This window comes from Kogia breviceps, chromosome 8, assembly GCF_026419965.1.
Source record: "Kogia breviceps isolate mKogBre1 chromosome 8, mKogBre1 haplotype 1, whole genome shotgun sequence".
Lineage (NCBI taxonomy): Eukaryota > Metazoa > Chordata > Mammalia > Artiodactyla > Physeteridae > Kogia > Kogia breviceps.
In genome coordinates, this window is record NC_081317.1 from 15,082,256 (window position 1) to 15,099,847 (window position 17,592).

The 17,592-nt window shown below is 44.2% G+C and overlaps 1 protein-coding gene across 1 annotated transcript in view; it reads left to right on the forward strand.

Annotated features, from left to right (window-relative positions):
• Positions 1-17,592, forward strand: part of BRINP1 (BMP/retinoic acid inducible neural specific 1) — a 183,828-nt gene that overhangs the window by 143,240 nt on the left and 22,996 nt on the right. The window contains exons 6-7 of the mRNA XM_059071965.2: positions 10,774-11,010; positions 15,368-15,590. Coding sequence (XP_058927948.1) covers positions 10,774-11,010; positions 15,368-15,590 — 460 coding nt within the window. The remainder of the gene's footprint in view (positions 1-10,773; positions 11,011-15,367; positions 15,591-17,592) is intronic.

Consider the following 17,592-nt stretch of genomic DNA (forward strand, 5'->3'; position numbering starts at 1 on the left):
CTTTAAAAAATAAGCTTTGGTGGAAAAATAAGTTTATTTTGTGGTAGATTGCATGATTGCATCGCGCTCTTCCCTGAGAGAATTATACATACCAGTGCATTGCATGTGATAGGCAATGCTGTCCTGCGGGAGATGTATACACCCCACTGAGTTGACATTGCACTTGGACATATGATTTGCTTTGGCCAGTGGAATGTAAGAGAATATAATGCATGCCTCATCTTAGAAGATACTTGAGGAGACATAGCCTGGCTTGGCTTTTGTTTCCCTCTGTTATGAGAATGGCATATACCTGAGAGAGGCCACTCCTTCAGTATAGATCCAAAAGAAGAAGACATCTGATGCAAAGCCAAAGCCCAGCCAGCATGAAACATGAGCAAGAAATAAACCTTTGTGGTTATAAACCACTGGGATTTGGAGGCTGTTTGTTAGGAAACAGAAATGTAGCAAAAGCTCAGTAATACTGAAACACTGGATTAAATAACATAAACCACACTTATTTACTGCAGGACTTCTCAGTGCCTTAACTGGGCTAATGTGTATTAGGAGTCTCAAGAGCTGGATTAAATATACAGTTTCCTGAAGGTTTTTGATCTTGGTTACATCTGCAGGTCTATGATTCTGTGTTATACAACTTGGCAAATGCTGGACTATAATTTCACTTGGGTTCAATCCTGTCCACAATAACTATTCCAAACTCCTCTACTCTTACAAAAGTAGAGGTCTTTATTCCTTTTTGCTGAAATGTGTGTATATTTTATTTTAATTGTACATTTATGAATTTTGTTCTCCTACCCAACTGGAGCCCCCTGAGGTCAGAAACCGTCTTATTCATTTCTGTATCTCTAGCATCTAGTACAGTGCCTGCCTCAATAACATGGTGAGTGAAAGGACTTTCCTAAGAGTGGCTGAATTGAACAGTTTTATTTTTACACACCTACTGTGATCTAGTATTGTGCTTGATAGCATGGAAAGAATGAAAAGGCAGTTATAGTTCTCAAGAATTATAATTTGTAGCAATAGATCCCAAACAAAATATGTGCTGAAATTAGTGGTCACGGCCTTTCTAACATCATTCTCTCAGGATGTTTTTTCAGTTTGTGCATTTTTTCACTCAGATGTTTCTGAGCACCTGTCCCCTTCACTCTTGAGCTGAAGTTAAAGTAGCTTCAGGTTTCAAGCTATGATGTTGGGAAAGATGATACAGGTCCTGCTCATGAGGGATGGGCTCTAGAGAGGTGGGCTGTGCTAAGCCCAGAACAGAGAAACGCAGTCCTCTCTGAAGCACATCCTCTCTAAATTCACCTTCATTCAAACTCATTTACTGGGTACCCACTAATGTGCCAGATAACAAGGAAGTGGGAGGTGAATGAGGTACTGCCTCTTGCATTCAAGGAGCTCACAGACCAGGAGGAACATGAATATTGACACACATAGTATGATGCAATACGTATTCTATTAGAATTTGAGGTATGTGCAAGGTGCTTTGGTTGCCCACAGAGAGAATGCCTCAGATTGTCAAAGGCTTCCAGAGAAAGCAATAGAAAACAGGGTGAGGACAGGAAATGGTATTAGTTGGATAATTATCATGTACTAAGAGCTTCACATGGGTTACATAATTGATTTTGTTTTCCCATTCATGGAGATATAATTTACATCCAGAAAAATTCACCCTTTTGAGGTGAACAGTTCTGTGAATATGACAAACATATCCAATCATATAATCAAGATACCACCACAATCAAGATATAAAATTGCTCATTTAACTTTTACAAAAACCCTACACAGGAAGCTTTAAATGAGGAAACTGAAAATCAGAGAAGTTAAGCCTCTCAGTTTGAACTTCCCAAGGTCATGCCGTTAATAAGAGCTGGAGCCAAAATTTGAACAAAGAGAACTTGGCACATTTGGGGGACAGAGGTGGGAGTGGTACGGGATGTAGCAAAAAAGGGGAGTTAGGTGAGAAAAGAATCTGCAGACATCAGCTGATGTAGGGATCAGGTGACACAGCGTCTTAGAGGTGTCATTTGGTTTTTATCATGAATTCTCTGAAGAAGCTTAGGTTTAAATTGACTCACCCTCTTCTTAAAGCTTCAAGGGCATCTTCATGTTGCAATTTTATGAAATTGAATTTTAAAATTATGTTGGAGAAAAAAAGTATTTTGGCCTCCTTATCGTTAGCGATTTCATAGTTTAGACCATATTCTCTTTTTCGAAGTTAAAATTGTCATTTAGAAGTCTCCCTGCCCCCAATCCCTTTTGCCAGTTTAAATCCTCCTCTGGTTGTCTGCCTCACTGAAAGGTAAGTTCCATGAGAGCGAGGATTTTGTTTCTAGTTCCTTGCCTTTTCGCCAGTGCCTGAAGGAGTACCTGGCACCTAATAGATGCCTATTTGCTTAATAATTGAAATAAGACCAGCACAGAATAGACTCAGAAAATCAAGGTTGAAAGAATCTTCATGATCAACTAGTACACTGGCTGGCCAACCCTTTCTGTGAAGAGCCAGATGGTAAATATTTTAGGCTTTGTGGGTCACACACAGTCTCTGTTGCAACTATCCAGCTCTTCCATTGTAATGTGAAAGCAGCTGTAAACAATACTTCAATCTGTGTGGTTGCGTTCCAGTAGAATTAATTTGTAAAAATAGGCCCAGGGGCCCCAGTTTGCCACTTCCTGTATCCATCAGTATAGGCTAGGTTATGTTGTGCTAACCAACAATCGCTGAATCTCAGTGGTTGGCAAATGTAAATACTCATTTCTTACTGATGCTACATCATGGTCACAAGTCAACTGTGATTCTGCTTCACAGAATGAAGAAATTTATCTGGAGAACAGCAGTGGCCTCTAGATGGAACATTGTTGTTCTTGTGGTGATGGGAAAAGAGAATCCCGTGGATCCATATGTTGGTTCTTACATCTTCGTTTTGGAAGTTGCAAACATCACTTGCACATTTCATTAACCAAAACATGTCATGGGAACCTATCTGAGTTCAGAGGGTGGGAGTGTGTAATTTTTTCAAAGGCAGGACACTGCGGGGGGGGCACTGAATATGCATTAGTAGGTTCTTTGGAGCATCCCTACAGGGTCACCTCTCTATACTGCCAGTGATGAGGGGCCCTCTACCTACTAAGGCAACCTGTTTCACCCCCTCATAACTTCTGCTAGTTAAAAAGGTTTTCATTTTATTGTGCAGAATATCATTTACCTGTATTTTTCCTCCAAGAGTTCCATGTCTACTCCTCAAGATCCCGAAGGATAGATGATGATACCTGGGAAAACAAAAGGTTACTCTATCCAGAAGGGGGAGCCAGAACGCACCCACTGTTCCCCCCAGGTAGCTGCCTTTCTTCATTTCCTGGAGTGCAAATGACCCCTCATGGAGACAGGGCTGAGCTTCTGAATGAGATCATAGCCTTTTTGCCCTTTCTGCACAGCTTCACCCTGTGAATTATCATCTTATTTCCATTCCACGCCAATGAGCTGTCAGCGATAGATACTGTAATTCACGGCAATAGAAACACAAACAGATGGGTAATTGACCTGCATGCCTTCATTACACTGAGGTTCAGGATGACTGCTGGAACCATAAAGTCCTTTATCTGCCAGTCTGAAATCCCTGGGCTTTCACAGGAAGGGGGTCAGGCTGACTTTTGCAAAAGGTACAGTCCTTGTTTTCGTTCTCCTCACCTCGTGCTTTTCAGAAATGGACAGAATTTGACAAGCAGAACTTAGCAGGTACAAGACAACAGGTGGAACTCCTATAGGGCTCAGAGAGATCTACAGGGGGCCACATTCTGATGCAAGAACAGGATAGGAAAATATTTATACTTAACCAGAACAGAACCTGTATTTTTCCCTCTTCCTCTTAGCACTGTAAGAGATCGTACATTTAAAGTTTAATGAAATAGGTCAGAAAAGAGCAAATCCATCAAAAATATTACTATATTAGGTAATTAGGATATAGAATAAAATAAAACAAAGCTGAGGGAAACAAAAGGAAGATATAGAATTCTTGCCTTGAACAAGACTTACATTGATACAAGGTATGCACACACTGACCCAACTTTGTGCAGCGTATGCCTCCTCCATGGAATGCTGGGGATGCCCTTCTTTTATCTACTGAGACCAGGCTCGTGTCTCAAGACTCTACCCACATCCTACGCACATCACAAAGTCTTCCATAATTATCATGCCCAGGCTTATTTTCTTTCATCTTCATAATAGATCACTGACTTATTCAATATTTGAAATATATTTATTAAACACCTACTATTTACCAGACATCATGCAACTTTTTTATGTTTTAATCATCAGTAAAGGCTTCTGTCTCTTGGATTCTGAACTTTAGTTTTGTTTTGTTTTATTTTGTTTTTTGCGGTATGCGGGCCTCTCACTGCTGTGGCCTCTCCCGTTGCGGAGCACAGGCTCCAGACGCACAGGCTCAGCGGCCATGGCTCACGGGCTTAGTTGCTCCGCGGCATGTGGGATCTTTCCGGACCGGGGCACGAACCCGTGCCCCCTGCAACGGCAGGCGGACTCTCAACCACTGCGCCACCAGGGAAGCCCGGAACTTTAGTTTTGAATCTCCAGGTAGCACTTCTGTGTCCTTAGAAGGTAGGAAACATCTCCTCCAGCAGTTCCTCAGTTACTGCTTGTTGAAGGAAGGAGAACGAGGCTAAGAGTTCCTATCAGCAAAGGAGCGGGATCAGGGTCAGGGATGAAGGTTGGATTATAATCTCCAGATCTCAGGAGCACCTTGGCTTTTGTTGATAGTGTCCTCTTTTCCAGACATTAAATGTTCCCTAGCTCATTGAGCACAGTCACCTGAACCAGGTGCCTGCTTTACACAGCAATATTGACAATGTCCTCAAAGGTCTCCAGGGATCCAATGTAAGGTTACCCTGAAAGTTCTGTTACTTTAGCGCCCCCCAATGGTTGAAACTCAGCAGCACAGTGAGCCGCCTTTTCTTTTTCTGAATCTCAGGTTCACTCCCTGCCTGTTAAGAGACCAGGATCCTTGACCTTTGTTGTTGTAAGAAGTGCTGTTCCTCTAGTGAGCTGACAGATCTCTGCTCTGTGTCATTCTTCCCTTCGGAGCTGTGATCTTCTCTGAGGTGCCGGAAGTTGTTCTTCTCTAGGGAACTTGGAAGTAAATGAACAAACAAGAAAAGATGAACCTTAATCAGAAAGAAAGGTGATGGCTAAAGTTGGTTCTTAGTTGGAAAGAGTAATATTTCCTGAGGCCTTTGCACATGCTGTTTCCACTTTCTAGAACACTCTTCCTGTGGATCTCCCATCCCGTAACTCCTGTTAATCCTTTGGGTCTCAGCCTAAATGCTGCTTCCTCTAGAAGAGAGTCTTTGACCACCCCTACTCCATGCTGGGCTAGGTATTCTTCCCATGTGTTCCCCGAGCAATCTTGTGCTTCTGCTAAAGCACTGGTCTCACTGCATCCAAGCAGCTTGTTTACAGGTCTGTCTCCTTCCTTAACTGTGAGGTCAGCGAGGGCAGGGAGTTGCCTGCTTTATTCACCCTGGTATCCATGGCACAGTGCCTGCTACCCAGTAGAGCTTAAGCAATATGTGTGGAAAGGAGGGAAGAGAGATGGAGAGAAGAAGAAGATAGATGGAAGGGAGAAGGAAAGGAGGGAGGGAGGGAGGGAGGGAAGGAAAATTCATTGAAGTACAAACAATGGAACAATAATAATGAACACCTACAGTAATTACTATAATGCTAATTGAGACAAAATGCACTCTTGGCATGTTTCCTACTAGCCCAAATGGGGCTACTCAAGAAGGCTTTTTCCAAGAAGGGCTCAAGTTTGGTCCAAGTAATGGATTATGTTCTAATAGGGTGTAAATGGAGGAACCTAACATTTATTGAACACTTAATTATAACAAAATACTGTAGATTGGGTGGTTTGAACAAGAGACATTATTTCTTACCATTCTGGAGGCTGGGAAGTCTAAGGTCAAGGTGCTGACAGATTCAGTGTCCGATTAAGGCACATTCTTGGCTTGTAGACAGCTGCTTTCTCACTGTGTGCTCACGTGGCCTTTTCTTAGTGTGTGCTCAGGGAGGGAAGGAGGGAAGGAGGGGGAGAGGGAGAGAGAGAAGGAGAGATGGAGAAGGGGAGGGAGAGAGGGAGGAAGAGAGAGAGAGCGCAAGCATGCATGCCTTCTCATCTCTTCCTCTTCCTATAAGGGCACTAATCCCATCATGGAGACCCCACCTTCATGACCTCATCTAAACCTAATCATCTCCCAAAGGCCCCACCTCTTAATGCCATCACAAGCGGGGGGCAGGGTTAGGGTTTCAACACATGAAATTGGGGTGGGAGGGGCACAAACACTCAGCCCATAAGAGTCAGGTGTTTGCTAAAGTGCTGTTTATGCCTTTTCTCCCCTCATTTACCCTTTTCAACAGCCCTAGAAGGTGGTTATGGGGATTTTTAACTTCACAGGCAAGAAAACTGAGTTTCAGAGGGGCTAAGACATTCCCAGAGGCCACTCTGTGCCATAGGTACCACAGAGGCCCCAAGCCAGGCATTCATCTCAGTTTCCACACTTGCCCACTGGAGACGCGGAAGGAACTGCGACTGTTTCAGAATTCAGTCCGAATTCCCAGATTCAAGTCCTGAGTCTTCTTTTACTATAGTTGTGGAGCTATGGACATGTCCTCAATTCTAATGGCCTCAAAGCTTTTAGGGACAACTTTCTCTTCAGTTGGGATGAGAAAAGGGGATGCTTCTTTCATTCAACAAATGAGAGTCTGAAACCTCCACCGGGCTTGGCCTTAAGTTACACTCTGGGGGCTTGTCGTGGACAGATAAGCCTCTGTCCCCCTAAAGCCCATCTCCCCCATTAGACAGTGGGCTGTCCCCCTAAAGCCCCACTGTCTAATGGGGGAGATGGAACAAAAATGAAGACGAATAAGATAATTTCATTCAGAAACTAATTCTGTGAAGCAGATAGAAGAGACATTTTAACTTGGGTGGTCTGGGCAAGTCTGGATGGCAGGACGAGGGGGCCAGGCAGAGATCTGGAAAAGGAATATTCTAGGCACAGGGGAGGACAAGTGCAGAGACTGTAGAAAGAATAAGACTGGCACAAAAGAGGGACTGAAAAAGGGCAGGATGCCCGTGTGTCCTGAAAGAAAAGAAGAGAGGATTAGGAGAGAAGAGGAAGGAGGTGGTCAATGAACTAGAGAAACCCTCTCGCGTGACAGCACACAGAGACTGTACGTAAAATACAGAAGATACCGTGTGACATGCGTGTTGAAGGTGAGGCGGGAGGGGGAACTGAGGAAGATGGGGCAGAAATCAGGAAAAGAGAAGGCAGATGACATGGGGGTTCCCACATCGACACTGTGCCCTCTGTGGAAGGGCGGAACGTTCCATTTTAAAGTACAAGATTTTTTTTTTTTTTTTTAAGTATAACAAGACTGGGTGGGGGGGAGCAGATTCCAAATGTTTAGCATGGGTGAGTCGCTGTGCAAATGGAACTTTCAACTTTTGCCTTCCTGGGTTTTGTGAGGCCAAATTTATATGCTTGGCACCAAGGGTGGCCTTTTTCTCTCTCTCTCATTTTCTCAGTTTTCCTTTCCGTGTGTGTGTGTGTGTGTGTGTGTGTGTGTATCTTTGGGAACTCTGGGGACAGAAGATTCCACCCCAGCCGGCAGCTGTATATCTTTCAAACTGTGGTTTCCCAGGCCAAATCCCCCTCCAAATTATTTATGGCTTCCATTGAAGCCGGCAGGACTCAGGCGCCCATGTAGGAGGTGCTCAGCAATGGGCCTCTTTGTTGGACACAGGTCGTTGGGAGATGACACTGCCGGTGACTGCTATGTGAACCTCCGCTGCTGGAGAAGTGGTTATGTAACTTTAAACAGTAATGACATTTTGCAGAAAAGTGCTTTTTAAGTGCTATGTCTTCATTATTCTCTTTCAAATTTGCCCAGGAGATTCCACCTCAGAGACAGCTTGGCAGGTTCTGGGTTTCCATTTTTAAAGAGCAACTAGTTTTGTGTTTCAGCTGCTCCCAGAAACCCCCCAACCCCAAACTTCATCTGTTTTCAGTTGCATTAAATGGAGTAGGTAATACTGCCTTTTGTGTCCTTGCCAGACAGAGAAGTGATTTAATGCAATTTTTGAAAAATGTTCTCCCCAAATGCCTTTTGGGCTGGGACCAAGAATAGAATATTTCATCCCCTACAAAGGGGGAGAAAGAAAATGATGAGCAAGCTAGAAAAGTAGGACTGAGAGTATAGTCTGTAGAGTTTCTTTAAGCAACAGAAACTTAACCCCAGTCCATAGACTCAGATGCCTATAGGGGATTGGGATCAGCTAAAAATAAATTTTGCTTTGGAAGTGAAAATGGTGATACAGATAAAGTGACTCAATAATGCATACTCTGAAAGAATTAGAGACTTGGTTTAGAAGGACTTTACTGCTTGATTTGGTTTGCTCTACCTTTTGGTATTTGCATCATACCCCTCCGTACAGGAGCCCTTCTGAGCAGTGACTCACTCGTCGGGACCCTCTGCTCTTTGGGGTGGCACTCACCCAGCCTTGTGGAGGATCATCGCCCCCGGGTCTGTTCAGCTCTGTCTGTTAGAACGTCTTCCGTGCATGTTGACAAAGGATCCCCCTTTCCGAATAGCCCTCCCACCAGTGCTGGTTCAACAAACACATAATTCTAAACCCCACTTTTTTGTGGAAGCTCTCCAAATACGCAAACACTGCCTTCTGGATATTTTCTTCTTCTGATTAGATACTCACAGCTCATGTTCCTTTGTTTATCCTGAAGTTTCTGTTAAAACTTTTAAAAAAACTTTAATCAGAGAAATGGCATCCGTGTCATCATCATCATCAAAAATAGGAATAAATCACATTCGTTTGTTTGCTATGCGTCAGGGACTTGTTCTAGACAATTATCAAGAATCATTTCACTTCGCTCTCTCAATAACCCTCTGATGTAGGTACTGAAGGTATCTCCATTTTAGAGAAGAGAAAGTGGAGCCTTTGAGAGGTTGACTAACTAACTTGAGATGACTTCGGTAGTCAGTAGAGAAGCCTGACTCTAGTAATGCCCAGCTCTTAACTACTGTGTTATGGTTTCCTACCAGAAGGCATACTAGAAGCACAGTCTTCTTTTTCACAAGGCCCCTCTGAAAATAGTCTTTTTCTAGCTGCCATATGAAGACAGGTTGAAATGATGGGCTTCGTTGTTTTTTTTTTTTTTAATAATTTGAAAGCAGGAGAAACAAAGATAGAAATCTAGAAACACAACTTTGAAGTCGAGAGTGAAAGAAATGCTGAGTTTATTCAGCAGATCCCTGATGAGTAGGATTAGGGATGTCCCTGAAGCAGGAATGAGAAAAAAATTTAATCCAAATAGCACAGTTCTCTTTTACACAGTGGGTAGTAAAACCATTACCCCAATATGCATTGGTGGCAAAAACCGCTGGCAGCTCTAAATGAGGTGGAGAGAAATGTCCCAGGCAAAAGTGCTTGAATTAATTAATTTAGCCCGGAGTTGTCCTTTTTTTCTGGGCACCATAGGCAGTGGCCTGCTGTGCTGACATTTCCTAGGTACAAGAGTAGTGCCCATGTCCAGATAAATCCTTCTCCGTCATTGGCCCTCTGGCTTAGGACTTTGATTAGTCAAGTATAGAGAAAAAATCATGAGATGTGGTCAACAGTACTCATCTTATAACCATGAGCTACTTATTTCCTCTTGGTGGGCTTTGCCTTCTTCATTTTTAAGCAAAGAAGAGATAATTAATTTAATTTGATGCCATTCTCCACTGATATTTATGTGTATGTGCGAGTGATACTGTGGTCCTGTTAAATTATATAACTCTATTTATATCATTCTTACCCAGGAAACTACCAAAGTATTCCCATTATTCACAGGATGGAGTCCAAGTTCCTTAGCATATAATAACGACCTTTGCACTCTGGCATCTGCCCTTTTCTAAAACCCGTTGTCCTCCAGCACTGAAGCCCCGCCCATCAAATTCATTTCATTCAGCAGCAACTCCCAGACATGTTAAGTCTTAGTTCTTGCTACCCCTCTCTTTAGAGTATGCTTCCTGTTGTTTTTTACATAATGATCTCTTATTCACTTTTCAACCAGCCCAAATATCATCTCCTCTGCAAAAGTTTCCCTGCTATCCCAGCGATGCTATTTGCAGCTTTCTGCTGTCCCGTTTCTTCATATGGCCGGCTCTGCTCTGGGTCTATAAAGCTATGTTATGATGATGTGTGTCCATGTCTACCCCTGCTGATTATATTATAAACTCCCCAAGGGCAAAGATCATGTCTTTTTTATCTCTATAGACCTAGTGCCTAGCTCAGGACTTGTGCTTCATAAATAGGGTTCATAAATATTAGATGAAAGGAAAAGGAAAGAAAAGAAGGAAATAAGGAAAAATAAACAGCAATCTTGTGTTTTCAATAAGGGTTTTCTCCCCAAATGGAAAAGGTATATTAACAGATCTGGCTCCAGCTTCAGTCCTAATATCACAGAATAGAGTATGCAGTGCAGAGATGGCCAAGGTCATGACCTGAGAAGTTTAACTAGAAGCAAGGCAACTGGAGGCCTCACCAATTATGCCCTGTGTGGATCTAGGCAGGCCCAGAAATAGTTTGGTTACAGTACACAAAGAGAAAGCCAGCAGCTTCGGAGTCCTACGCATCACCTCTCGAAACTGTTAATGAAACACCTTTTCTAACCTTTCCTTTTCCCCTCCTTGCTATTCTCAAACAGGTCTTCAGATCATCTTCCCCCAGTATCTGCAAGAGAAATTTGTCCAGTCGGCCTTGAGCTACATCATGTGCAATGGTGAGGGGGAGTACGTGTGCCAGAACAGCCAGTGTAGATGCCAGTGTGCCGAGGAGTTCCCGCAGTGCAACTGCCCCATCACCGACATCCAGATCATGGAGTACACGCTGGCCAACATGGCCAAGTCTTGGGCTGAAGCTTACAAGGACCTGGAGAATTCAGGTAGAGAGCCTAATGCTACTACTGCATGAATGGTGCCATGCCAAGGCGAGAAAATGATCTCACTGGAATTAGTATGGCTGAGGGGAACATTCGGTGACCACCCAAGTCTTTCACGCTGGAGGTTCCAGAGCCATCCTAGTGGCCGTCAAAGAGTAGGCACTCAGTAAATCTCCAGCGAGTGGAATACTGAATAACATAATTGAGTTTGTGGTCCTATGATGTATTGCTTCTGTGGTACCCAGACGACAGAGAGAATAATGCGTCATAGCACATAGGAAGCCTCTGGAGAGGGGAGTCAAAGCTAGTTGTATTGATTCCTGAGTCTGTGTGTGTGTGTGTGTGTGTGCCTGTCTCCCTAAATAAGTGAACACACATATATGTGTAAATATGGGTATGTATATATCTATATATATGTACATACATAGGTAGATATTGCTATAGATATCCAACGAATTCACAGACTTTCATAGCTGGAGGTCACTTTTCAGGTAACTTAGCTACTTCCTGTTTTTGTGGTTGAGAAAAATGAATTTCAGGGGAGGAACATCAGTCACCCGAGGCCACAAAGTAGGTGAGGTGCAAAGTTGGATTTTTGCCTCGTGGAGCTTCTAGTTAGTGGGCAATCCAGGCACTGACCATGTAACTCTGCAGAGAATAGTGACACGCTAATCATATATGTGTAAGGAACGAGGAGCTCCTGTGAGCAAATCTCGTGGCGTTGGAGGGCAGTATGGCCAGGGAGTCAGGAGAGGCCGCCTCGAGGGAGAGTCTCAGTACCTGAGTGTGTGCAGAGACCAGAGGGTGAGTGCAGGTGGGCCAGTGGGAGGCGCCTGGGAGAGAGATGGTTGCCATGTGAGTTACAGGGGTTGTATAGGTAGTAAAAACGGGAAACGTGCAGAGATGCTGAGGTATTTCAAAGGAACAATTAGCAGGTCTTGATGGTCGATTGACTCTGAGAGTTGAAGGGAAGGGTATTGAGGTGAGCTCCAACGACGTTTTTTAGGTGTGCTTGCTAGACAATCTGATGGATGCTGGCACCATTCACAGAGCTAGAACACCCTGGAAGGTTTGGAAAGAAGACTGTGTACTCAGCTTCGGACATGAAACGCTTGGGAACCCTTGAGACTTCCAAAAAGAGATGCCAAGTAGATATTTGGCATTTAATATGTGCTCAGAGATCTGTTAAATAAATGGACGTCTGTAGAGAGCGTTTCTGTTTTTAACACAACCTTATATCCCTTAAATCTATTACATTAATAGATGAAGTTAAAGTGAGTGGTGACATCCCTGTGCTCTAGAGGAGGGAGGGTGTCAAGACCCAGCGTCTTCCCCTGGGTTCCGCAGTTGGTAAATGACAGCGCTGGTAATGGAATGCCTGATTCCAAATCCACTGCTCATAGCAGCTTTTGTAACTTATTAATTCTACTTTACCCACCCCCAGGCCTCAGTTCCCTCATCTGATAAATGAGAGGACATGTTTGTGTTTTTAATATTTGAATTTATTTAAATCTTTAGCCAAGAAACCCTTTGATCAAACAAAATCTTACCTTGGAGCCACTGTGTACCACAGATAAAAGCGGAGCTGTAGAGCGCTGTGTTTGAAAACCACAGGTTTCCATGATCTCTAGGCCTCCCCCCAGTTCTGGGAGGGCAGAATGCATCCATGATCCTGCTCTCACGGGGTCATCGAGTGGAGGGAGCTGTGCTGCCTTAGGAACCGGCACCCATTAGTCCATTTAAAATCCTGGGAATCCAGGAAAGAGGAGAGGTTCATGATGGAAATGTATGATGATGATTTTTTTGGCCTCAAACAAAAGAAGCATTTGATAAAATGCTTTTGAAAAGAGATTCTACTGATTGCTAAAAAGCAGAGGCGGGCGTAGGCTGTGTGCACAAGTAGTAGGGATGCCTAGCACAGAATCCTTATTCCCAAGGAAGAGAAGCCACTTTGAGTGGGTGGGTGTGGGAGGAAATGCAGAACGCTGAGATGCTGCAGGGTAAGCTGAAAGGCCCCAGAAATGATTTCTGTGTCACGACTGTCTCTCCACAAAAGCACACCTTCCTCTAGATATCCTGGACTCATCCATTTGAAATGCTTGTGCCCGTAAAAACAAAGCCATCCATCCACACATGTATGTGGCCTTGTGCATGTGTACTTTCCTCCTTTTCCTTTGCAACCCATAGCCTTAATGACTCAGCCTCAAGTAATTTGCAGGAATTAAGGACTGGCCAAAGGTCAAAGCCATTGATTCCTTCATGGCTCGAGGGTTTTGGGTCACATAGGACCTAGTTTACACACATAAATGGGGGTCTACGCCTCCTTTATTGGGAGGGAACCCTTCTACTTTCAGTCAAGAGAATGAAATCATTTTCACTTTTTAATTAGGTGTTCGTATCTGACCCAAATTTTGGTTCTTTCAAAGGACTGTTATTCCTCTGAGGTCAGCAGAGCCCTCTGCAGGGTGAGCTGTGTGGCGGGGAGAGCTGGACTGGCCAGAGCAGCAGGGTCGTTAGGGCCAGTCCCCTGCCCCCAGCCAGCCCACTGAATAAATCCATCAGTACCGTCATGTGTTATCCTCCCAATCTTACACAGCCATCCACTCAGCACCTTCTGGATATCGAAAACGATTTAGGCAGACAGCGTCTCTCAAGATTTGAATTAGATGCTATTATTGACAGATGGGGAAACTGAGGCATTGAGAGAATAATGCTTATCCAGCCATCCAAGGGTCAAGAATCAGTTTGAACTCATGCATGTCTGACTGCCTGTAACGAGGTTCCTGAGGAGTCAGAGACTCCTGTTTCAGCGCCTTAACATAAAAGATGTTAATATATTAAAAAATATATAGTTTTTTTCCTCTCAATTCACTGATCCTCTTTATGTGTTGAGAGTAAGTGTAATATGCTACATAAGAGCATAAGATTCGGAGCCAGTCTAGAGTTTGCTGGCTGTGTGACCTTGGCAAGTTAATTAACTTCTCTGTGTCTTAGTTTCTATAAAAGGGGGCACTAAAAGCACCCACCTCGTATGTTTGCTATAAAATCACTTATATATTGTAGATGTTTAAGACTGACCCTGGTGCTTATGGAGAGCTTTGAAGGCATTTAAAAAAAAAAAAAAAGAAGAATGCCTAATATACCTGAAATTTCCTTGTAGGTTTTATGGAAAGTATCAAGCTTCAGATATCAATAGACAGATGATAGATAGATAGATAGATAGATAGATAGATAGATAGATAGATAGATAGACAGATGATAGATAGATAGATAGATAGATAGATAGATAGATAGATAGATAGATGATAGATAGATATTCCAACCAGTTAGCCTTTTTTTTCCTGCAAAATGATCAACCCCTTAATTTTTTAATTTTCCCAATAGTCGAGTGGGGCATTGAGTAGGAGGTATCAGATCAGAAAACGAACAGCTCAGGTTTTAGTCCTGTCTCTTGTTACTCATGGACTGTTCTACCTTCAGAAAATGATATTCCCACTCGAGGCTTCAGTTTCTCCAAATGTAGAACAAGAAAGCTGACCTAGATAATTTCTAAGGCTGTGTCACCTTGTAGCACATGCTGACACACTGAAACTCGGCATCACAAACTGAGGCAGAAATCTTCACCCAGGAGACCCCAGAGTTCATCCCCGTATCTTAAGCTGGAGTTTCCCAAACTCTGCTTGATGAAGGTGGTCCACACATGCAGCTCCCAGTGAGAGTGGGGCACACAGCGGGGAGGGTGATCGATGCCAGTCCTCTGCCGGTCCTGAAGATTACATCAGAGAGAAGGTCTCAGTTGCTGCTAATATCCTTTCACATCTATCACTTGCTCCTTTCCTAAATTTCAAAGTGAGAGCAGGCACAGGGGTTCGGTCATTTAGCAGGCCACAGCGATTGGCTAGAATGTATTAACATCATTCTCATTATATTTATTTTTACAGCTTTATTTTTATAGCTCCCGTTCTAACGAGGGCATTTGATAGTGATTCTCTACTTGGATTGGATAAAAATTTGGCTTAATTGATTCAAAGATAAGTACAAGTAAATATAAGTGCAAGTGATATGTGAATGTCATAAAGTTGGCATTCAAATGACAGAAGTTTGGGCAGCCCTGTATGAAGCAAGGATGCGGGATGCAGGTTCACACCTGCGGTAGCAAAGTAAAAGACCCGTCAGTGAAAACACAGTGGCCTCTTCACTGCCTGCTAGGAGTGGAGCAGGCTGGTGCCATGTTTACAGGCCCCCAACAAGTTGGCTTTATTGTGCGCCTGCTTTGCTTGTGGATGGGGCTCAGCATTTGAGCCTCAGATGGGGGCTGTGTCATGCTCAGCCCGCCTTCTTGGCCTTTGTCTCTTGCTAGATGAGTTTAAATCGTTCATGAAGCGTCTCCCTAGCAACCACTTCCTGACCATTGGGAGCATCCATCAGCACTGGGGCAACGACTGGGACCTGCAGAACCGCTACAAGCTCCTGCAGAGCGCCACGGAGGCCCAGAGGCAGAAGATCCAGCGCACGGCCCGCAAGCTCTTCGGCCTCAGCGTCCGCTGCCGCCACAATCCCAACCACCAGCTGCCTAGAGAGAGGTAAGTGCTGGACCACCTGCCACCTCCACAGGCTCAGACCTGGTGCAGGCGCACAGGCACTACAGAAGATGTATCTGGAGCTCATGGCCTTGCATGGTCCAGACCCACAGTTTTCTGGATTGTCTGTGGCTTCTCCCCTACTGGCTCTGGCTGCACTGGATTTCTGTTTCCTGAAAACACCCTGAACTTTCAGCCTCCGTAGGCTGTCTGATCCATCTGACAGATGAAGGAAATTAGCAGTAGCCCTGACTGCTATGTGACATCATTCTGGTTGCTTAAATGTATTATCTAATTTTAAAATTACTTGGCAAAGCAGATTTTAGCATCCCTATCTTAACGGTGAAGAAACTGAGTTAACTGATGAATCAAACAATTTATTGACTGGGGGCCTTTGCTCAGGGGCTGGAGTTGAGTGAAGCAAAGGAGGCACCTACCATGAAGGAAGCACTCCCTCCCCGGTCACGCGAGGACAGGGTCCTCACCTGAGAGGGATTGCCTCCTCAAATACCTACCTGCCTTGCTGGCCGCACCCTAGTCCCAGCCCTGCTCTCGATGTACCAGGTATTCTGAAGAATGATGATGGAGAACACAGGGGTGAACACGCCAGACAGGGCTCATGCCTTCATAGCACCTAGGGTTTATCAACTGTCTCAGGGACCCACAGAGAAGGAGCTAGAATTCAAATCCAAGTCTCTCAGACTCCACTCTCCCAGGGCATTCATGAGCTACATCTGGGGGTTTTCTGTATTTGTGTCTCCAGGGCTTCCATGAAGGCATCATGGAAGAGCAAGAAGGCAGGCTTGGGGTCTATCCACCCTGCTTCTGCTAGAGCAGTGATGCTTTCATCTGTTTCATATTTGGAGATTCCACATTCAACTTTATTCGATGAAAACAGATCCACTCTTAAAAAGACTGAGGCTAAGTCACTTTCACTTAACAGATTCTGTGTCAGCCACATATTTTATCCACAATTGCTACCCCCATTGTACAGATTAGAAAACTGAAGCTCAGAGAGGGCAAGGAATTGGTCCAAAACAGCAGTGTAAGTCAGTAGTTCTCAATGGAGGTGGCTTTGTCTCCAGGGAACATTTACAAAGGTCTGAAGACATTTCTGAGTGTCATAACACATGTGAGTGCTACTGCAGTCCCCACAACAAACAGTGATCTGGCCCCAAAAGTCAACGATGCTGATATAAGAAGAAGAGACAAGATACCCCGACTCTTTGACTCTGAGTACTGTGTTCTTAATCACTCTGCTCTACATGCACTCAAAATTTAAAAAGCACCAAACTCTTTAAAAAGTCCTCCTCTATCCCAGCCACCCTCACCCAAGCACTCATTTTCCTCTCGATTTTCTAGACTCAGATCAAATGCTTCCTCCTTTAGGAAGTCTTTCCTGATTACACCAGCCAATATGGAGGGCCCCTTATTTTAAGTTCCCGTTAACCTAAAACCCACAAATTAGTCGGCAGATTTTCTTCTATTTCCCATAATAAAACCTCCTCCTTTTACACTCGTCCTGCTCATCTCTGTTCTCCCCATTCCCTCCAACTTGGAGCCCCTTTCTTTTCATCTAGCTTGTGATCGTTGTGAAACAAATGGAATTTCGGCCGGCAGTGGCTTACTTGTTGAAATGCTGCAGAACCAGGGACTAGGAAAGGGGCCCAGTCACAAAATAGCTCCCTTGTCATCTGTGACAATTGGCCCAAACCGCCACCACGAGTGAGGGTCTGAAGTGGATTCCATTTAGACCCACTGGGCCTCAGTCACCTGACCTGCATCGGGCACTGGGGGAGATTCAGAAGTGAACATGGTAACAGTGCCGTGAAAGATGTCTCTTAAAGGAGGAGTCAGGAGGAGTTCTGTTGGCAGTCAGGAGGAACTCCCCACATATATTAGCTTGCTAGGGCCGCCATAGCTAACTCCCACTGACTGAGTGGTTTAAACAACAGAAATGCGTTTTTTCCCAGTTCTGGTGCCTGGAAGTCTGAGACTGAGGTAT